This window comes from Symphalangus syndactylus, chromosome 6, assembly GCF_028878055.3.
Source record: "Symphalangus syndactylus isolate Jambi chromosome 6, NHGRI_mSymSyn1-v2.1_pri, whole genome shotgun sequence".
Classification (NCBI taxonomy): Eukaryota; Metazoa; Chordata; class Mammalia; order Primates; family Hylobatidae; genus Symphalangus; species Symphalangus syndactylus.
In genome coordinates, this window is record NC_072428.2 from 123840494 (window position 1) to 123864440 (window position 23947).

General features: G+C 38.9%; 1 protein-coding gene across 3 annotated transcripts in view; it reads left to right on the top strand.

Moving 5' to 3' along the window:
• Positions 1–23947, top strand: part of EXOC4 (exocyst complex component 4) — an 830711-nt gene that overhangs the window by 640984 nt on the left and 165780 nt on the right. For all 3 annotated transcript variants that reach the window (XM_055284061.2, XM_063642265.1, XM_055284062.2), the window contains one exon: positions 19584–19720. In XM_055284061.2, coding sequence (XP_055140036.1) covers positions 19584–19720 — 137 coding nt within the window. The remainder of the gene's footprint in view (positions 1–19583; positions 19721–23947) is intronic.

A 23947-nucleotide genomic window follows, 5' to 3' on the forward strand; every position in this document is an offset into this window, starting at 1 on the left:
GCTATATCTAGTGAAGATTGCAGGAAGAGCTGGAGGTAAAAGATTGTTAAGTGTGTATCCCTTTATGAGCTCATGAATTTTCAAATATCTTAAGCAATAAAGAAAAAGGCAGTGGGTTTTCCATTAAAAACATTTTTTTCTCACACACATCTCCCTACCTCCATTTGTACTTAAGTGACAAAAATTTTTAAAATAGTTGCCTCATGGAACAGATATCATGGAAATCCATTTAGTGGAAAATTCTTCCTGAGTATGATTGTACTAGACTCTGCTTGTTTCTGGGGAAAACTTGAGTGAGACAGATTGTTGCCCTCCAAGGATTTCTAGTTGCCTTTGATATTTGACTTTTTCTTCTCTACCAGAGCTGTCTGTGCAAATTTTTCTCAGTGCTACATCCAGCTTTTTGCGTAATTGGTTTTCATTAAACTCTTGAGTTGTATTTTCTTTTCACACAGTTGATTATTGTGGCTTATCTAAAGAGGGTCATTTGATGAAATGTCTCTACTCCTTCTTGACCTCTGTTTCCTGTGAGTACAAATCTCAGTAGAACAGAGAAAGAAGACACAAGACCTTGCTTAGGGAGTTAAGGGTAGGTGGCAAGGTGGTTTTGTTTACCACTCATGGCCTATAGCCTGGTAGAGAACACAGACTCAGCCCTTCTCTAGACTTGCCTTCTCAAACTCTTTCACACTTGACCTCTTTCTCCATTCTTCAAATTAGAGTGGGTATTCTGTTTTTCATAAGCTCTGTCATTTTTATTTTCCCCCTTTCTGCATTTATTTCCTAGCTATGGTAAATTTAGGATGTTGTGAAGATCAAGTCTCAGTTCACTCTCCATCCACCTACTTGAGAATAGAGGTACTCGGGTAGTCATACTCACGTTCCCTGTGCTCCAGGGAGCTAGTTGTCAAATTTTCTGAAATTTTGTGAGCTGGTTGTTAAATACAGCCATTATTAAAAAGCAAATTCTATAATATGACAAAGGTAATAAATACCAAGACTCATCACTTCTTAATTATTTTTTAACATTTCAGGATTATCCATGTTCTTCAGGGTATCTGCATGCATCTATTCTTGCTGATAGCAGAGTTATTATACCTTACTACTGTTTGTGTTGCTTTTCATCTCTTCCCAACTCTGAGTTCAGCAACATTTTTAAGTTCAGTGACATCTCGGTGGTAGCTTGAAACCAGCCATGGTGGGACTATTTACACCACAAAAACCACCAAACACCACAAACCAGGACCCCTCCATTTCCCTGGAGAGCTGCTTGTCAAAACATTTACCAGCACACCGCTAGTCATGCTCTTCTGTTCCTGCCAGTCATGAGTGATTGTGAGCCACACCAATTACCATTCATCTTAAAGATGGCAAAACTCTTCCTCCAAGGTGGTTACACCAGCCTCACACATTTTTCCCCCACAGCCTTATGAACACCCAGCCCAGATTTTTACTCTGGATCCATGGTTACTCTTAGGCTGCCTCTCCCTCCATCTTTCTCATCCCCAATGACTCAGTCATTAATTTCTCTCTTTCTCCCTCTGTTTCCACTTCTCATCCTCTTCTTCCTCCTTCTTCACATTCCTCCTCTACCAGTGGTTAAGAGCAAGGGCTCTGGAGACAGACTGATGGGCTTTGAATCCGGGCTTCATGATCTACTGGTTATGTTACCTTGGGGTTGTTACTGAACTTTTTGTGCCTCAGTTTTATCATCTGTAAAGTGGAGATAATAACAGTATCCACCTAGCATAGTTATTATGAGGACCAAATGAGTTAATAATTTTAAAAGCACCTAGAATAATGGGTGGCTTATAGTAAGCAATATGTGCATATTTACTTAATAAAATAAACACTTGCATTTGTCATCCAGCCCTTCCTTATGTGCTAATGTTCAAGGCCAGAAGGAGAACAGCACAGAACACATGAGAATAAAAGAAGAGGCAAAATGGCCTGGGGTTGTATCACAGCAATGGTGTGACAGTTCTAGGGAACTAGGAAAAGAGTCAATGAAAGGAACTGGAGGAAAGGTGGGAATCAGGAAGGGAGACAAATAAGAAAAAAATTACATTTCAAAATAATCTGCAAAGATTAAAATATATATAATATTAGCTTTTAGTATTTTATTTCAAATATAAACCCCAGGAAAATAAAGGGACATTTTTTATAAATGCATAGAAAGTTCCCATTTTGATGTTAGCAGTTAATTCAATTTTGGTCTTCATCCAAGGCAGAAATGTGGTAGCCACATATTTAAGGTACTTAGGCTAAATCAACTGTGTACTGAACAAGAGCCATGGGGACAGAGTGAGAGATGTGTGTCCGTATCTATCAAAAACGCAAGCCGGGAGCTGAAGTACTCATTTGTCTGACCATCTGGAAATCTCTAGTGGTCTAGGCACTTAATTTTACCCTCATTGCTAGAACAAAAGGGAAACAATAAAAGAAGAAAATGGGCAGCAGGGACATTTTACTTTCCATTTAAAAAAAAAAATCTTAGTGATAAAAGGAGCAGAGAGTTTAAAAGAAAAAAATGAGAAACCATTAAAATGATTTGAATGCTCTGTCTATATTTTGCGGTGAGCTCTATTGTTTTCAGTTACATGGGAACTGTGGTAATTTTATGAATCATTAGAATGTTTTTCCAAATTATAACTGCATGTTCTTAAAATCCCTCCTAAGTAACCCACAGTAAGAGGCTGTTGAACAATTTCATTTAACACTTTTGAATTTCATATTAATTTTATATTTTAAAAAATGCATACTTGATAGCCAAAAGATAAAATCATGATAACCGAGTCCTTGTATGTTTTCTTTCCTCTGCTTTTTAAAACATATGACCCTATCTCTGTTCTCCTCCACAGTCTAGTGACAGACTTGAGAAAATACAAAGCCTGGTTTGGTAGAATGACTTCTCAGTTAAAAGCAAAATCTCAGTTGGGCACAGTGGCTCACGCCTATGATCCCAACATTTTGGAGGGCCCAGGTATGAGGATTATTTGAGGCAGGAGTTCGAGATCAGCCTGGGCAACATAGTGAGACCCCATCTCTACAAAAAAATTTAGCCAGTTGTGGTGGTGTGCACCTGATTGTACTACTACACTCCAGCCTAGGCGGCAGAGCCAGACCCTGTCTCTAAAAGTAAATAAATAAAAATAAAAGCAAAAGTTCCTCTGCCTCACCCAAAGTTGAAAACGATCACAACGGTCAAACGTTGTTTTTCGGCATGTCTCATCAGGCATAGTCATCTGTGAAATGTGTACTCTGTTAATGCTACCTCACACCTCCCTCCTAGAGGATGGTTCACAAAAGCCTGTTCACTAACCTGGGGCAGCCAGTCCAGCATGTGATCCACAGAAAATGGGGAAAGTAAGGTCACAGTAGTGGGTAGTGTGGATGTGTGCGAGGCGGGGTAAGTGTGAAGATGTTACGTTTATTTTCTTAGAAGAGGCTGTCCTTTTTTCTGACGTTATTTTCCTCCTGTTTTTGGTGTTAAAACATTGCCATTATTTTATGAAAACAGTGGTAATATAGATAATCTCCCTTTGTTTTGTTTTAAACATTTTAACTTGATAAAATGAAAAATTGGAGCTATATTCGTCCATATTTTTTTCCTGGTTGGTGAAATCTGAAAGTTTGAAAACTATCCTACATTCTAAGTGTTGGCTGTCTCCTTCCCAGGGTGTAGGTGTTTCCTGTGTGAAGAGATTGTCTCAGAGGGAAACTTAGCAAAGCTTTGATATTCTGACTTTTAACCACTAACTGTTCTTGGACTTGGGAGAGAAGCTGCTTCCCTGGGCAATACGTGGGTGGTACCATTACTGTTCCTTTCATATAAACTTGGGCAGGATGCCACTGAGTTTAGTTAATCAGAATGCATTCTAGTGATTTCCAATATCATATTGGCCTATCTCTTGACAAATTATGTGCTTTGATAACTAAAATCTAGGAAATAGAATGACTCATCTCCTAAACTCAGGGAGACAGTTAAGTTAAAGCCTAAGGTTACTTTATGGTGGGAAGGCTGGAGATTATCACCATGGTTCCTAAAGAATATCATAATCCTTGCAAATGAAGAAAAGGAGAGCAACTTGTTCAATATCTCAAAAGTCAGCCAATGTTAAAATTATGTTTGGAGCCCGGGTCTCCTGTTGGCTAGCTATTTGATTTTTGCCCAGTGGTGCATTTTGTTTTGCTCGGCATGGAAAAGTCATATAAAGCAGTTAAATTTATTTTTGGAATGAGCTAGAATGCTGGGTTCGCAACAACCAGTTTTGTTAAAAACAAGAACTGCTTTGAAAATTCATTAGTTCTTCTCAAGTGTTATTGTCCCTCCCAGTAGGAGGCATATCCAAGTTGAATCTCCACTCCTGAACAAATTTTCCTGTGTGTGTGTACACTTGCTTGCTTGCACACTCTCTCCCTCAAACAATTCCATATGTTCTCTTTTACTGGAAGCCAAGCTGCCTGCTCATTCTCCTCCCTAGAGGGCTCCAGATCTCACCTCTGAGGTGCACGCGTAACTGAGTCTGAAACAATTTGTAGGGAAACTTGTCAGCAAAATTAATTATTATATGATGTGAACCACTAAAGACAGGTGAGCCTGCACATAGCAGAACAAATGTATATGTAGTATGCATCTCCCACTGCATCTAACCAGACTTCCTCCTTTGACATGTTGATTGATACGTTTGTAGCTCTTCCCTAATGAATCATGCCCCGTTGTGGGTCATTGGAGCCTCCTGCTGAATAGACCTTACCTTTGCTAGCAAAAGGAATAGTAAAGGTTCTCCTCTGTGCATTTTGGGGGTTTATTGGCTCTAAAGGAGTGGCTGAGGACGTGTAATCTTTAAAAGGACAAAATAATCACATAAAATGTCTAAATAACATTGCTACATCAAGAGGGGCCTCTGTAACTACAGATGCTTTGCGACATGACAAACTAGTTGGTGTGGAATGCAAATCTGAGATACGTGAAGAAATGAAAGCATTTCAGACCACCTCTGGTGGCAGCTTGATATTCTGGAGTTCTTTGAAAACCTTTTTCTAGTGTTATGCTTGTTCCTTGAAATGGCTTTAAGTGTTAGACTTGTGATAAAATAGGGATGATAATGACTGCTCTACTTTCTCACAGTCTGTTTGGATATTGATTGAGATATTTGCAAGTACTCTGAGTTCTGAGGAGGAAGGGTGTTAGGAAATGCTACGGTGATGTTTTTAGCAGGGCATGGAAACCTATGCTAAAATAATTTCAGAAAGATAAGTTTGAAGACAGGTTGGATTATTGGCCTGTACCTGTATGACAATCGTATGTCCTTCTGGTCTGTCCTTTTGTCTTTGGTATCAGTTCTGAGTGAATTTAGAGGTCAGGGTTTGAGGAATGTGGGAAGAGAGAAGAGATCTCGTTGGCCTAAAACTGCTCACAAATTGTCTGTTGGCTGTTGGCATTGGAGTGTCCTGTGCTTCCCGAGGCTGGTCACATACAATGGTCTACTGATGATCAGGAGGGTCCAGTCTTCATTTCCTGTCCTGACGCCATCCTATCCACTTGCTGAGTTACTTACACCTTTTTTTTCACTGATGAATGTCTCCAATGACAGTCTCTCTTCCCGCACCACACACTGCCTTCACAGCTTCCTGTAAACCTAGTTTTGGCCTCACCAATCCCACCATTGGAACTGTCATCTGAGGAAGGTCACAATAACCTTCTTCCACAAGCAGTCTTCATTCATCTTTACCATGCTACACCTGGCATCATGGACTACCTGAAATGATTGAACTTACTGCTTTTTGTTTTTACTGGAAGCAACAAAAAATAGTGGTTAAGGTATGGGCTCTGGATTCAGACTGCCTGGGTTTCAGTCATAACAGTATAAACTGTTTTGCTGTTGCATTCGAGAGCATAGCATAGTAGCAGTGCCTGGCACATAGTAGGTGATCAATAAATATTGGATGGATTCACAGATAGGTAGGTAGGCTTATTCTAACATTCACATTTATATTATAATATAAATGCTGTTGATATAATTATCTACAGATATACCCAAAATAAGAGAAAGGAAACAAGAGTACTTGGGTATTTTACCTTGTAGGGGCTAGAATTGGTTATCTTTGAATATATATCTGTTTGCTATAAGCTCATCTATATTTGTGGCTTTTCATGTCTTTTATCTTTTATATGGCTTCTTGCTATTAATATTTTTCCTTTAGTAAGTTACATTTTAAAAAAATAACTCATATTGCTTAGGTTAAAAAACAGAATGAAGGTGTGTGTGTGTGTGTGTGTGTAGACTGTAGAGCAGGGAATCGTATTGGGCCCTTTGAACAGGAAAATAATATTTGGAAATATACAACTGGGAAATAAAATTTCAGGGGACATCATTACCTCAATCGAGTCTTCCCAGGTTGTTCTTTCTTCATTGGAGGATGTGAGTAGGTGGTTTGTTTCTTAAAGGTCAAATGTCCATACATGATCCAAGGAACTCTTATTTTTCTTAGCTTAGCTTTTATCACACTTAGTCATCGTCTTCTTCTTCTTCCTTCTTCTTTCTTTTTTTGATCTATGTTATACTTCTTTTTTTCTCTGTTGGATCTTCTTTTTTCTCATGGTACCACAGTGCAAGCCACCCTAGACTACTGCCAGGGCTTTAGTCAGATGCCTTACTGTAAACTCTCACTTCTCCAGGCCACCCCAGTGTGTCTGCCAAGTCTTTATCGCATACCATTTTCCCAGAGAGGGGGCACAGTATAGGGTGGTAAAGAGAAAATCAAATTGGGACCAAAAAGGCCTAGATTCTTCTTTTTCCTTTCAAATCTCATTTCTTTCTTTCTTTTTTGTTTTGTTTTTCTGGCTGTTTTTTTTTTTTTTTTTTTTTTTTTTTTGAGACAGAGTCTCGCTCTGTCGCCCAGGCTGGAGTGCAGTGGCGCGATCTCGGATTTTTCTACTTATCACTGATTTTCAGCAATTCGATTATTTGTGACTTTCTATAGTTTTTGTTATCTTCCATTTGAGATTTATTGAGCTGCTTGAATCTGTGGGCTTATACTTTCCATCAAATTTGGAAAATTTCCAGCCACTATATCTTTTTATATTTTCTCTGCACCCCCCACCCCCAGTTGTGTGTATATTAAGCTGCCTGACATTGTTTTGCAGTTCGCGGACTCTCTGTCCTATTTTTTTTAATCCTTTTTTCTCTCTGTGTTTTATTTTGGATAGTTTCTATTGCTGTGTCTTCCATTTCTGTTTCTGCCGTGTTTATATTTTCCATTCTGTTTTTAGACATAGGACCCTATTCCTAATAGCTGTTTTAACCTCCTTGTCTATTATCTGTGTCATCCCTGGGTCTGTTTCTCTTAACTGATTTTTCTTCTCCTCATATATTTTCCAACTTATTTCCATATGCCTGGTAATTTTTTTATTGGATGCTAGACATGCGAGGTTTTTTTTACATTGTTAAGTGCTGGATATTGTTATAGTTCTTTAAATATTGTTGAACTTTGGGAACACATTTAAGTTATTTAGAATTATTTTCATCATGTCAACCTTGCTTCTAGGCTTTATCAGACAGGTCCAGGGTAGCTTTTACTCTAAGGCTAATTTGGCCCCCGCTACTGAGGCAATATTGTTTTCAAGACTACCTGACACCCTATCTATCAGGAGGTTCTTCCACTCTAGCTAGTGGGAACATGGACCATTCATTGCCCTGTGTGAACTCTGGGATTATTCTGCCTGCTCCATTGAGGTAGTCCTCTCTGGCCTCAGTAGTGTCCTTTACACGGACCAGTACTTGGCCAAGGTTCTACACAGAAGATCTACACAGATCTTATGCTCACACATGCTCCCTTTTGCTCACATGTGCTCTCTTTCTCTCCCCACCCTCCTCTCTCTTTGTGAAGCTCTCCACTCTTCAGTATTTTGCCACAGTAAACTGTAGCTGCCTTGGTCTTCCAAAACTCCAAATATTGTCTCCTCAACCTAACAAGACTGCCAAGCTCTGTCCAGGTCCCTTCTTCCTGCATTATGGCCCAGAAACTCTTCAGCCGGGGCACTCAGAGGGCTTACATCATTTGTTTTTCATCTCTGGTGTCTGAAACTATTGTTTCCCATATTTTGTCTGGTTTTCTAATTGCTTAAAGCATGATTTCAAGCTATTTTATACTGAAATACTTTAATTTTACTTCCCTGCAGAGCAAGAGCATTTTCTTCATTATCATTAATGCATTATCAAGATAGCATTATCACTATCACAATTAGAATAAGTTTCTAATATCTCCATATTTCTAATATGTAGTCAATTTTGCATTTTCCCAGATGCATTGTCCCAGAAATGCCCTTTTCAGCTGGTTTGTTCAAACTAGGATTCCATCTAGGACCATAATCGTTATGTGACTTAAGTCTCTTTAATCCCTAACAGTCACATTTTTCATGACACTGATACAGTGAGCGGAACCAACCAGCCAGCCATGCTGTGGCATGTTCCATCTTCTGTATTTGTCTGATTGCTTCCTCTATTTCCTGTTACTAGAAGTTAGGTCTGAAAGCTTGATTAGATTGAAGTTAAATGTTTTTAGTGAGAATATATCATAGATGATGTTATATTCATATTCTATCTCATCCATAGACCTGTAAGAGCTGGCTTCCTTACGTTAATTAGGCCAAGCTCGACCCCTGGATGGGGCTTGTGACCTTCTAATCCCTCCATTGTATAGTTTGATTTTTGTTGTGGGGAAGTAGTTGATGTTCTATAACGTTGATCCTATGTGGATGTTCATTTCTGCAATTTCCTGGTCAACTTTCATTTTGTTTTTTTTTGTGTTTGTTTGTTGGTTTTTGAGATGGAGTCTCGCTGTGTCGCCCAATCTGGAGTGCAGTGGCGCGATCTTGGCTTACTGCCACCTCCGCCTCCCAGGTTCAAGTGATTCTCCTGTCTTAGCCTCCTGAGTAGCCGGGACTACTGGTGTGCTCCACCATGCCTGGCTAATTTTTGTATTTTTAGTAGAGATGGGGTTTCATCATGTTGGCCAGGCTGGTCTCAAACTCCTGACCTCAGGTCATCCACCTGCCTTGGCCTCCCAAAGTGCTGGGATTACAGGGGTGAGCCACTGTGCCTGGCCTCAACTTTCATTTTATCTTAGTACCAATGGATAACCTTTACCTGAATCAGTTGTTTTATTAGGGGCCACACAAAATGGTTTTTTTTGTGTTTGTTTTTTTTTTTTGAGACGGAGTGTCACTCTGTCGCCAGGCTTGAGTAGTGGTGCAATCATAGCTTACCTGGAACACCTGGACTCAAGCGATTCTCCCACATCAGCCTCCAGAGTAGCAGGGGCTACAGGTACACACCACCCACCACACCCAGCTAATTTTTCTGTTTTTTGTAGAGACAGGGTCTTGCCGTGTTGTCTAGGCTGGTCTCAAACTCCTGGGCTCAAGCAGCTCTCCCGTGTCAGCCTCCCTAAGTGCTGGGATTTCGGGTGTGAGCCACCACATCCTGCCTTATTTTGTAATTATATTATTTTTTCTACGTTTATTAGCTGGTATTCTTCCTTAAAATAGGACTTTTTGAATTTGGTAATGCTGAAATATAGTTCCTACTGGAAAGATAGCACAAATGTATAATTTTTTATTTACCAAATTTCAAGGACAATTTTGTTTTAATAGCCATCTTAAATGGTGACAAATGAGTTTTGTCTGACTTTCTCTCTTCGTTGATTTTTCATATTTTTCAGTACGTGTAATTACCTGTAATCATTTATTTTTTCTGGTGCACTACCATCAGCTTTGGCCAGAGGGACTCACAGAGCTGGATTCTAGATTTTGAAGTATCATAGACTATCTACATATTTAATATCTTTGACAAGCCCTTTAATATTTGTTATGGTTCTTTTTTTAAGCCAGAGAATTAGACTAGATAACAAGGTTAGCTTTCAGCTCTAGAATTAGGATCCTGAGCTCTGCTACCAAATACACTGCCCTGCTTCTGTCCAGCTGCAGAAAACCCTCAGCCTGTCTGTCTTTCAGGCCTTCCACAAGCTGGCTCCCCCATCCATTCAACCGTTTCTCCAGATTCCTTGACAGAAATTCCCTCCTCCAGCCACACTTGTCTCCTAACTGCTACTCATGACCAGCTCATCCTTCATCCCCAGCCTTCACATACACCTTTTCCCTTGCCTGAATACCTTGCCTCTGCCTCTCTAAGTATCCAAACCTCCCCGTCCTCCAGATCCCAGTTCAGGCTCTCCCACCTTTTTATTCCTGTTCCCTTACCTGGTCTTTTATACTCATTTCCCTCTTCTCTTGGAATATCACCGTTTCCTGTTCTAATTGATGTTTTCCCAAGTAGATTACCATCACCCCTGAAAAGAAAAGCCCATGCTTTTTACCAAGAACATTGCTAGGCCCAATAGAAGTACAGTATCTGCTAATGTCATTGTTATATTTCTATATCTTTTCTAACATGTAGCACCTTCTATTTAGCTGAATAAAAGCCTTAAGGTGCTTTTGAAGTGTGCATGGGTGTGTGTGTGTGTGTGTATGTGTGTGTGTTGGGAAAGGAGGGTGTTGGGGATATTTCTTATAAATGCTAATACTTTCCTATTCATTGATCTATTTCTACCCGTATGTAATGGGTTCCATTACATATCAAGAGGTATTGACAACTTAGCCATAGAGTTGCATTGATTCAAAATACATAAGTCAACAATTACTGCCTTATTATGTAATATTAGCTAGGGAAAGAAAGATGGCCCCTGGGATCATATGGTCTAATTAAGCACAACTGTTGTAGACTTTTTCCTCCCTTTCCTGCTGTTATGTTTTGTTGTGTTGTGTTGTGAATATGAAATCACAAACCCCCAAATAAGCCTCACAAAAAGACAGCTGTGCTTATAAGATTATGTTCGTCACAGATTTTATTCAACCGTAAATTATTTCTACTCAAAATGTTAAAAATATATATTATTGATAATTTACATCATATGCATTTTCCATGTTTTTATTGGCAAATAAATTTAACAGTAACTTATGTGAATTCTAAAGGCATATAGTTTTTTTGTTTGTCTAAAATTTGGCCTCGTATTTTTTGTTTAAGCCTGTTTGTAAATTCTGCGTAACTCTTTAGCCTGACAGAGTTTCAGAGTTTGTTTGTTATATAAGTATATTCATCTTTTCTGAACAGTGAAACTTTTTGAAATTATCTTCTATACTTGAAGTGGATCATCTAGTGATTAGTGACATCAGATTGAATAAATTATTTACATTTTCTTGCTGGAAATGAGTGATATTCCAAATGTTCAGGTACTGTGTGTGTGTATATATGTATATATGTCATTAAAGGACATTCATGACTTGGCTTCTGACTGTCTCACTGAGCCCTCCCACCTGATCACGCATACATACACCCCCAACCCCCACTCCCCTACACACCCCCTTCACCCCAGCCATGAACAACCACTCGCAGTTCCCTGAATCCCATGCTGTTTCATGTTCATACTGCTCCATCTACTTGAAGTGCTCTTTTTCCATCTTTGTTCTTTCTACAAATTGCAATTATTTATCTTGCAGGACTCAATTCAGTTGTACATTCTTCCTTCTCACCTCTGTCTTTCTGCCTTTCACCCCAGTCCAATTAACTCTTTCTTCCTCTGTGCCTCTACTGTACAATGTGCAGATGCCCATCATAGCACCTAGGACATTTTATTGTCCCTATTCGTGAACTTATTTTCTTATCCTGCTAGTATCTAAGATTGTTGGAGGGCAAGAATCTTATCTGGCTTTGTATCTCCTACAGTTAGGCTAGTGTTTGGCATAGAGAAGGTACTTACTTATTTATCTATTTAATCAATTAGCTAAGTTCCCTGCTGTTTCCCCAACTTCCTATCCTCTCCAGAACAGTTTTCATCTGGTAGTCAGTAGCAGTATTGCCAACAATACTGCTATGTCTTCACATTTTAAAAACATATCACAAGTAAAAACCATTGTATTAGAATATCAATATACCTAAATGTATTCTTAAAGGTTTTCAAAGAGGTGCCTGTTTGTAACAATGGTTGGAAATAAATTGTTTTAAATTGAGGCTTAACATGCATTCATGTAACCACCAACCAGATGCCTTTCCCAGTCAATATCCTCCCCACACTTCTCTAAAAAACAAAAACCACTCTTCTGATTTGTCTCACCATGTATTAGCTGTGCCTGATCTTGACCTTCACATAAGTGAGATCAAACAGTATATATCTTTTTGTGACTGGCTACTTTCATTCGGCATTATGTCTGTGATATTTTTCCGTGCGAACTCTTGTGTCAACTACTAGTTTGCTCTTTTTCATTGCTCTGTAGTATCTCATTGTATGAATATGTCACAGTTTTATTTATCTACTCTACTACTGATGGACATGTGGGTTATTTCTAGACTTGGCCTTGAACATAAAGTTTTGTTTGAGAACCAAACTACAGAGCATAGCATTAGACCTGCTTTTTGTCCTTTCTCTGCCTTCTAATAGGTGATGAATTGATCTTAATATAGGATGTACTTAACTTTACTCATTCAGTTAACAAATATTTATTGAGTACCTGTTATGTTCCAGGTCCTGAATAATTGTCCCTCCCTTCTGGAATCTCACAGTCCACTGAGGAAGACAGACCCTAAACAAGCAATTATAAGTATGCTAAATGTTGTAACAAAGAAATAAAAGATGTTCTAGGTGTTTATAACAGGAAGACCTAATCTGGTACAAGGATTAGAGAGAATCTTCCCACAGAAAGGATATGCTAGCTAAGACCCGAAAGAGAAACAAAAGTACTGTCGGGAAGGAAGACAAGGAACAGCATTGCAGGACGGTACAAGGTCCTGAAATGGTAATGAAGATTGAAAGAAGCCCCATGTAGCTGAATCATAGAGAGGGAAGTAGAAAATGGTAGGAGATGGGGCTGGAAGGGTAGACAGAAGCCATGTCATGAAGGTCCTTATGAGTTATCTGAGCAACGTGAGTCCTCATCCATTAAAGAGTTTTAATCCCATGAACAGACATAACTTTAAATTTTTTTCTTTTGATGTTAACCTTACAAATTCTGAAGTGCACAAATCTTAAGCACAAAGAATTTTTACATACATTTTTACTAACACAACAGCTATTCCATCAGTATAATTCCAGCACCTAGAGCGTCCTCTCCTTCCCAGTCAGGACCCTCTCTAAGGGTAGCCACTATTCTGACTTCTATCACCAGAGGTTACTTTTCCCTGATTTTAAACTAGAATAATAACAAAATTATCCAGTTGTGCACCTTTGGGTCAGACTACTTTGACTCAGCCTAAGATCTGCACAGTTCATCCACGTGTTGCATGTAGCAGTAGCTTGTCTTTTTTATTACTCTGCAGTCTTCCATTTTATGAGTATACCACAATTTCTTTGCCCACTTTGCCCACTTTGTTGATTGACATGAGAATTACTTTTTTTTTTTTTTTTTTTGGTTGTTATAAATAAAATGATTAGGCCAGGCACAGTGGCTCATGTCTGTAATACTAGCATTTTGGGAGGCTGTGGTGGGAGGATCATTTGAGGCCAGGAGTTTAAGACCAGGCTGGGCAACATAGCAAGACTCCATCTCTACCAAAAAAAAAAAAAAAATTATCCTGGTATGGTGGCCTCTGCCTGTAGTCCCAGCTACTGGAGAGTCTGAGGTAGGAGGATCGCTTGAGCCCAGGAGTTTGAGATTGCAGTGAGCTATGATCACACTGCTGCACTCCAGTCTGACCCCATCCCAAGAAAAAAAAAAAAAATTAAGCTAGAACTGCAATAAATAAATAAAACTGTTGTGAAGATTTGTGTTCATGTCTTTTGATTGACATGAACACTCATTTCTGTGGGAGGTAGAATTTTCGAAGATTACTCTGCGTTCAGGGTGGAGGCTGATTTGGAAGAGAGCAGAGGTGGCAGTTCCTCAGGCACCAGCTCTTGGATGTATAGCCTTTTGCAAGTCATCTTAGTAAAGAGAGGACACATTCAGAACAGTTTAAACATCATACAAATCGAAGCGTGGATTAAAAAATGGAAAGCATATTTCCTTTTGGCTTCTATCATTACTGTCGTTTTCATAGTTATTATCATTGTTTACAGCCAGCTGCAGCTTAGAGCTGATAGTAACTGGAAAGACAATATGATATGACAAGTTTTACTGAAACATTTGTGAAGCCCCATTTTCACGATTGCTTCTTGTTGTGCCAAACCCTTGTTAACCTCAATAGGAAAGGCACCAAGTTTTCAAGAGGTCGAAGAAGAGACCCAGAGCCAGCAGAGGAGACATGGGGTTTTATTATGGGCTTACATACAGGGGAGAGAGTCCAGTGGGGGCAGGCTGGGCAGGAAAACCGCAACCACCTACAAACATCATGCAATTTATAGAGCATTTCCATTTACCACCCTCCCACCAATGACCTCCATCTGGCAACCTTAATGTAACCCAAAACTCGGGGCCTCAGTCCCCCATATGGCTGGTGTTCCATGAAATCAGCCAGGGCCTCAGATGTTTATCCTAGATAAGGAAGGAATCTCCAGGTTAGCCACTCCCAAATTACCTAGCTCAGAACACACATTCAGGTGCATCAGCCACACAAGATCATTCTAAGGAGATGTTTAAATTATTGCTCTCAGGTGTGCTTGCCCTACACTCTGTGTGTGTGTGTGTGTGTGTGTGTGTGTGTGCGCGCGTGCGCTCGCGCTGGTGCTGGAGATGCGTGTCTGAAGTGATAGACATATTTCTCTGACCAATATAGAACCTTAGATTCTTAGCAGCATCTCTGAACTATCCTCTCAGGAGCTAAAACAGTATAGATACAGAGACTCCATTCACCAAACTAAAGTTGTTTTGGTTTTGGTTTTGGTTCTGAATTGTGAATTTATTTATGTCTTAAAACTTTAAAATCAGCACATTTTGAATTGGGAAGTTATATCTTAAAACGTTAAAATGAGCACATTCAGTTATATATACATACATAATGAATTGCCATTATGGAAAATAATACAATCAGGTGAAGTTAAGAGTGCTGTTGTAGAAATACCCAAGACTTTCAGCCACAATAAATGTTCAGTCCTTAGAACCATGGGAATTAAGATACAGTGTAGTGGCTGGGTGCAGTGGCTCAGTGGCTCACGCCTATAATCCCAGCACTTTAGGAGGCTGAGGCAGGCGGATCATGAGGTCAGGAGATTGAGACCAGCCTGACTAACACGGTGAAACCCTGTCTCTACTAAAAATACAAAAATTAGCCAGGTGTGGTGGCACGCACCTGTAGTCCCAGCTACTTGGGTGGCTGAGGCAGGAGAATCACTTGAACCCGGGAGGCGGAGGTTGCAGTGAGCCAAGATCACTCTGCTGCACTCAGCCTGGCAACAGACTGAGACTCAGTCTCAAAAAAAAAAAAAAAAAAAGAAGATACAGTGTAGTAATAAGGAGGCAGTAGTCTGATTTCGCCTTACTAAATCAGGCTCTTATCCACTACTACAATTACACTGTCTCTCTTTTCACCCTATTCTGAAAGTGCTGTGCATGTGCATTAAATTAATAAATATTTATTGCACACCTGCAATATGCTAGATACCTTGCAAGGTGTTAGAGATATGAAGGTACAGTCACGGATCAACAGGAATTAGCAGCCTAGTGGAAGAGATAGCTAATTGAACTAGTGATTACCACACTCCAGTTAGACGTGGGCCAAAATTCCAGGGTCCTCTGGTGGCACAGAAGGGCATTTAAATCAGAGCAGGTAACCCTTGAGGTGATTCTTCAAAGATGAGAGTCATGAGCTAGGAATGGTATTCCAGACACTAAGATGAGGCACAAAGGCACAGAGGCAGAAATTAGCCTGGTGCAGGCAAGGAGTCACTAGTAATTTAGTGTGGTTGGAGCAAGAGATGGGCATGTTCAGAGGAACTGGAGAGGAAGCATAGAGGAAAATAATAATAATAATAATTTTAATAGAGAAAAAAACTTTTAAAAAGAGAGACAGAAGCCTAGAGGGGTAGGCAGGAGGCAGAACTGAAGAGGCTTGGTGTTCAGGAAAGGGCTAAGAAGGAAGGATCGAGAAGTAAGAGGCCTGATTAAGCTCACCCTGTTCACAGTGGTACTCCTCATGTGTCCTTAAGCATGTCATTGGGCCTCATTAGTATAACCAGAGAACTAGGGAAAGTTCCCAAACCATGAAACACTGTTCCAGTAGATGTGAAAAGATGGGCTATGAACAATGGTTTCATTACTTTGATAGTTAAGGGAAGACTGAATACTGCATTGGCCTCTTTAAGACTCATCATGACTCTAGCATATTAAAGGTTTCTGAAGTCCTCCAGTAAAAACACCACTTCAGTTTTCTTTAATTCAGTATTTTCCAAATTATGTGGACTGGGAGCCGATTTTCTGTAACAGAATATTAGTACCATGAGACAGAGCCCCATTCTGGCAAACAGTGGACTAGTTCTCAAAGGTACAGTCATCTTTATTTATTCACTGATGAAATTTGTTTAAGTGCAGAACCAAACAACTGGTTCACTAGATTACCGGCGTATCCCTGTAATAAATTTTAGGTGTTTATTTTCCACCGCAATATTTTTTTTATTACATCAACTGTCCTGGGATTTATTTTTTCTTTTCTCATTTTTCATGTCATGCACAGACTTTATTACCTAGTAATAAGTTGCAAGAAATGTGAATTGAGTTGTTTCTAAGCAAATATCAATCATTTATGATTTGTTTAATAGAAATTATAATGAAGAAAATCAGGGTTTTGCTTATGAAGTTATTATAGTCAACATTAGCAAATCTCAAAATTAATAATGTGTCAGTAAATCATTTGCATTGCTAAAGAGATCAAATAAATAAAAACAGGATTGACCTTGTTAAAAATTTGGTATTTTCAACATTTATCTGTCAGAGCCACTGATTTGGAAATTGTTGTAAATTCTTGAAAAATGGAAACTTTTTTCCCTGTAAAAATACCCATCATTTGGCAAACTACAGTGTCATTTTTCTTGAAGAGAATGTAATGATTGATTATCCAGAGTGCTACCATGACAAGGTAAACCAACCAAATAGCTGGAAAATTGTATGTAATCATATAGCATCACAGAGGCTCTGTGTTGAGCACAACCATTAGAATTAAACCATGGCATTCTAATCATTCCCTGCTGGTACTTCCTGTTCATCCCCAAAAGCTTGACCTCCAGTGGATATGCAGAGGTGTTCGCAGTCATCCCTTCCCCTCCAAATGCTAATCAGTACAATTCTCATCAGCTGAAAGCTCTGCAATAAATACAAACCAAACCCAAACCACCGAAGGAGATTTCAAAATGCAAGGTGTCTGTGTCTAACATGCCTCATATATATGACATTCGGAGATTTATTCTGTATATTAACATTATTAATCTAGTTTCTTTTATTAATAGTATTGTCCTGAAAATCCTGAGAGATTATCAACAACTGAGGGAAGGGAAGGATGGGAGATGGACAAAAAGAAAAGAGGAATTCTGATCCTTCTTGAGAGGCTGATAATCTATTCAGAAAGACAGAATACACCTGAGATGACTTGAGAGCAGTTACACAGTATTTGCCCAGTGTGAAAGTACCAGTACACAAATTGAATGCATGAGTCATGGGGGCCAACAGAGTAAAGGAGCAATCCAATTATCCTTGGTTATTAGAGAACTAAATTGAGTCATAAGAAAGGAAGGGGCTACCCAAACCTACCCCAGAGATGGTTATCAGTGGCATGCTTGGGAATAGAACTAGGCCCTTTCTCCCAATAATCAGAGGAATCCTCATGCTCATCTTCCCTGCAATGTTTTAGATTTTAAACAGGCTTTGTTAGGATAGCTGAACTCCAGTCTCCTTTATTAATTGCTGCCCACATGTTGTAGGATATCTTGTGTTCTGAATCAGGATGAGGATTTTAAATTCTTCTTAGCATAGGGACGTGTAGCCAGGCAGAATCAATTCCTGTCACTCACACACAAATACAGAGGAACGGGATTATGGATCAGGGTGAAGCTGCAGTGCTTTAATCTTAAAATCAATACAGAAAAGGAAGTTGAACTTGTGGGGATTCTATAGAGACTATAATTTGGCTTCCTATGAGGTTTGCCTTATAGAATATAGCTGCTCCTTCCTTTTCACCTTCTGATTATTTTACTGGGGTGGGAAAAATGAGAGGAAGGGGAAAGATGACAAGAAACTTCTACCACCAAATCTTCTTGAATAAGCATGCAAGTGTAACTCATAATTCAAGCTAATCCCCCACTGTGTTGAGAAGAGCTATACACCTTTGTTTATTCTTTTAGAAAATAATTAGCCAAAACCCTATACCCCATAATCTGTATTTAAGCATAATAAGAATGCCTTTGATTTCTTCATAGTTCACTGTCAGGACTGGAAAAGTATTTTTTAAGCATACTTTTATGGCTAAGCGTACCATAGCCTATGTAATTTTATATAAATACAAAATCAACAAACTAGTTATTGACCGAAGGATTCCAAGCTGCTCAGCCTGTGATTAATATTTACTCAAGTGTAATTCTTCTTCTTTTGAAAGAGGCATGAACTAATGGTTTAAACAACTCAGTCTTTTCTTAATTAAAGATTTAGAATTTGTTGACTATGCGTCTTTTTCAGATATAACACTGATCTGCTGCACAATGCTTTCAGCGTTTAGCTTTAAGATGGGCTTATTTTTCCTTTCGGATAGTTTTTTTAATTCAGTTTTGAAATATGTCTGCATGTGTTTGGACCCTACGCCTACAGTGGTGACAGCAATATGAAACACTGTAATCTCGTGAGAAAATGCACTGTGGGCAGCAGAACTCTGGTCTGGCTCTGAGGCAGAATGGTATAGTTAGAAGAGCAAAGCCTGGAGCTCCTTCTTTGTTTATTTCATCTTTCTAAGCTTGTTTCCTCATCTTTAAACTGGGGATGATTATAGGATACACCTGATAGGGGTGTTGAGAGGATTAAAGGAAATAAAATATACAAAGTGCTTATCATTGTACTTTGCACTTGTAAGAACCCTATAAATGTTCATGATTATCATGATTATTATGTGAGTCTCAAGTGAGATAACATATGCTGTGTTTGTGAAAACATTCTACAAGCTGTAAAACACAATACAAATGTTAGTTGTTATTCTGAATAGATTGATGGTTTTGAAACTTTTAAAATAAATCATGGAAGGTTTTTTCTTTGTGCTGCCTGTCGTAGGTCCCTAATCTCAAAAAGCCTTGGAGTGATAAATCAGGCTCCAACTGAATATGCATTTTCTGTCTTAAAAGCCAGAGTTATCTTGTGAATGTCAAGAATTCCATGATATCAACTTGAAAATCTCTATTCTGTGTCCTTCCAGAGAAAACACTTGCTCAGGTCTTGGGAAGACCAGCACTGTGTAAGATACTTATTTGGTTGTTGTTTTGAGTTCATATTTCAAAATGTCACATTCTTCCAGGAAAGCTCAGGTACCGTAAATTATGACATACTTGGAGTTGTCCTTCCTTGTCCTACACGTTACTTGACTGCAGAAATCTCATATCCTCTCTTTGTTGTTCATTTCCAGAGCACAATCATTGTGGAGAAGACAGTGCAAGACCTCCTGAACCTGATGCATGACCTGAGTGCATATTCAGATCAATTCCTCAACATGGTGTGCGTGAAGCTCCAGGAGTACAAGGATACCTGCACTGCAGCTTACAGGTAGAGCTTCTGTTAGGGGCTAAGCAAAGTAATGTTGGAGCCTGATGGTGGTTCTGATTGGTGAAATTGCCTCAATAGCCTAATTTCCAAAAGGATCATCTCTGAGTTTGTCAAGAGATGAGAACATGCATCATGGAAATAGTCTCCTAGACCTTTGTATAGTCAGACCAACAGAGAGAATGAAAGTGATGAAGGGACACAGCCACCAGGACTGCCAATGAGTGGCTCAGATTGTGTCAGCCTTGATGTTCATGAAAACCTAGAATGATAAGATCATGTTCCTCAAGGAAATTCCAGATCTTGGTTAGTCTATCTTGCGGTTAAAAAGATCCTTAAAGTAGAGCAATTTGAAACTCTCAATAATCTTTAATAGTGTTTCTTTTTATTTAAAAATATATTCTTCCTGATGTTTAATTTGTAGCATTCCTACTGTCACAAAAGAACAGTTACCCCTGTTTTCAGCATGAGTAGCAATGAAAAACCATTGTTATGAACTTGAAAGCCATCAGTTATCCCTCGATTTCCTTCCCTAGGTTCAAAAAAATCTCTCTGGGCTCGTGGAAAAGATCATAGCAATTCTCTAAGAAAGCTAATAATGGGAACAAATTATGGTCTGGTTCACAAGACATGAAACAATTAGGGAAGAAAAGAATGTATAAAAAAATACTAAATTATATGTGATATATAATGAAGGATAGATAGGTAAAGTGCAGTACATAATCAGGTGCTACTTGTACAGTATAGACTGTGAGGGCAGAAGGAACAGAACACAAGAAAGAGAAAGGGTTGTAGTCGGGAATGGTTTTGCAGGTGAGGTATGTGCTGGACTGATGAAATTTACGGAGGTGGAGAGAATACATAAAGGCAGGGATGGAGGAAGCAATAAGACAGTTGCCCCCTATTTTATTTTATTTATTTATTTATTCATTTATTTTTTGAGAAGGAGTCTCGCTCTGTTGCCAGGCTGGAATGCAGTGGTGCAATCTCGGCTCACTGCAACCTCTGCCTCCCGGGTTCAAGCGATTCTCCTGCCTCATCTCCCTGAGTAGCTGGAACTACAGGTGCACACCACCTTGTCTGGCTATTTTTGTATTTTTAGTAGAGATGGGGTTTCACCATGTTGGCCAGGCTGGTCTCGAACTCCTAACCTCATGATCCACCCACCTCGGCCTCCCAAAGTGCTGGGATTACAGGCGTGAGCCACCACACCTGGCCCAGTTGCCCACTATTTAAAGGGGACAATGAGGAGGTAGTTTGACTGGAACAGAGTTCCTAGGAGAATCTAGTAGGAGATAATGTTGAATAGGAAGATTAAGACCAACTAAATGCTCCTCATCACTGGCCATCAGAGAAATGCAGTTAGAATGGCCATCATTAAAAAAGCAGGAAACAACAGGTGCTGGAGAGGATGTGGAGAAATAGGAACACTTTTACACTGTTGGTGGGACTGTAAACTAGTTCAACCATTGTGGAAGTCAGTGTGGCAATTCCTCAGGGATCTAGAACTAGAAATACCATTTGACCCAGCCATCCCATTACTGGGTATATACCCAAAGGACTATAAATCATGCTGCTATAAAGACACATGCACACGTATGTTTATTGCGGCACTATTCACAATAGCAAAGAGTTGGAACCAACCCAAATGTCCAACAACGATAGACTGGATTAAGAAAATGTGGCACATATACACCATGGAATACTATGCAGCCATAAAAAATGATGAGTTCGTGTCCTTTGTAGGGACATGGATGAAACTGGAAAACATCATTCTCAGTAAACTATCGCAAGGACAAAAAACCAAACACCGCATGTTCTCACTCATAGGTGGGAATTGAACAATGAGAACTCATGGACACAGGAAGGGGAACATCACACTCCGGGGACTGTTGTGGGGTGGGGGGAGGGGGGAGGGACAGCATTAGGAGATACACCTAATGCTAAATGACGAGTTAATGGGTGCAGCACACCAACATGGCACATGGATACATATGTAACAAACCTGCACATTGTGCACATGTACCCTAAAACCCTAAAGTATAATAAAAAAAAAAAAAAAAAAAAAAAGAGTTAATAATAATCCTCCTGCATAGAGTTGTGAGGATTAAATGTCTTCATGCATGGGGAACATTTAAAATGTATATTTCAACAGAATAGTTAGTAGACACTGGAGACTCCAATGGGTTGGGGAGTGGTTAGGGATGAAATACTATCTACTGGGCAGGGTCCAATGTACACTGTTCAGGTGATGGGTACACTCAAAGCTCAGACTTCACCACTATGCAGTTTGTCCATGTAACAACTGTGCTTGTACCCCAAGTCTATAAAAGTGAGAAATAAGATGTGTATTTCCAGAAAAAAAAAAAAAAAAAGACCAACTAAAAAGGGGTCATAAAAAAACAAGATTCTGAAAATGTAGATGTTGGATAGCAGATAGGGAATCATTATAAGTGAGCAAGGAAGCAGTGTTTACGGAAGATTAATTTGGCAGAGGAATACAACATAGATTAATGCTTAACTTTCCTCATTCCAGCAACAAAAATTATCCACACTTACATGGACAAATTAAACAACAACCATCTCATTGAGATGCAGTCCCAATAACCTTTTATGTTCAATAATTATTTATCAAAACTTATATTTAGGTTAAAATCATACATATAATTAACAATTATGTCAATTGGTTGTGTACTAAATAATAATTATAATGGCAGTTCAAACAAAAGAAAGTTAAAATTTAGTCTTGTGGTAACAGAAAATTTAAAGTTTTGGGATTTTAATTTATACAGATAGTCTTTTGTAAAAAGCTACAATGGAATAATAAAATAATTTCAAGCATAAAAATATATTTCATTAGGATAAATTCCAGTGAGGAAATGAAATAGAAATAATAATTCAAAGAGAAAAAGGAAAAGCAAAAAATATCCAGCCGTTAAAGAAGAGCTTGTTCATATGTATTTTAAATGTATAATGGAGGGTATCAAATCCCTATGGCATTGAGATTCCATTGGATACTTTTTTAAAATCTTTAATTGACAAATAATGATTATATAATGAGCACAATTGGATGTTCTGATATATGAATACATTATGAAATGATTACATTCAATCTGATTCACATATCCATTACCTCTCATACTTGTCTTTGTGCTGCAAACATTTAAAATCTACTCTCGGCATTTTGAAATATATATTACATTATTATTAATTACAGTCACCATGATGTTCAATCAGTCTCAAAATGGCATTCCTTCTAACTGAAACTTTGTATGGTTTGAGCAACATCACCCCACCTCACCCCACACCCACCCCAATCCCCCAGCCCCCAGCCTCTGGCAACCGCTGTTCTACCCTCTACTTCTATAAGTTCAACTTTTTTAGAGTCCCCATATAAGTGAAATCATGCAGTATTTGTCTTTCTGTGCCTGGCCATTGGATACATTTAAAATAGTGATTTTTAACAGTGTCAATCTTTAGGATATGCCAAAATTTATATCTTTTGCATGCTAAAAAAAATTAAATGTCAACTTAAAAAGGGAAGGAGAATATAGTTTTTCAAAATTATTTTAAGGGATACACCAATAACAATTGTAAAAGCCACTATTCTAGGTTAATTGCCTGAGATTGGAATTTCTGGGCCATAGAGTCTTGGATTTTCAGTTTTACAAAACCAGACTCCAAAGTGGTAGTACCAACGTCTTATCTACCAAAAGAGAATGGAATAAAATATTTTAACTATTAAAACTTAGGCCTGGTACAGTGGCTCACGCCTATAATCCCAGCACTTTGGGAGGCCGAGGCGGGCAGATCACCTGAGGTCAAGAGTTTGAGACCAGCCTGGCCAACATGGTGAAAGCCCATCTCTACCAAAAGTACAAAAATTAGCCAGGTGTGGTGGTGCACGCCTATAATCCCAGCTATTTGGGAGGCTGAGGCAGGAGAATTGCTTGAACCTGGGAGGTGGAGGTTGCAGTGAGTCGAGATCGCACCCCTGCACTCCAGACTGGATGACAGAGTGAGACTCTGTCTCAAAAAATAAGAAATAAAAATAAAACTTAAATATTAAAACGTTCAAAATTTTTAAAATAATTGCATTTTAATAATATTACATTTTAAATTTATGTTTAACCTCCATTAAATTTAGAGCTTTTTTTTTAAGTAGGGCATGCCCTCTTTTTCTAGTAAGTTATCTGATTATGGGCACCCAATAACTTTCTCACAAATAAT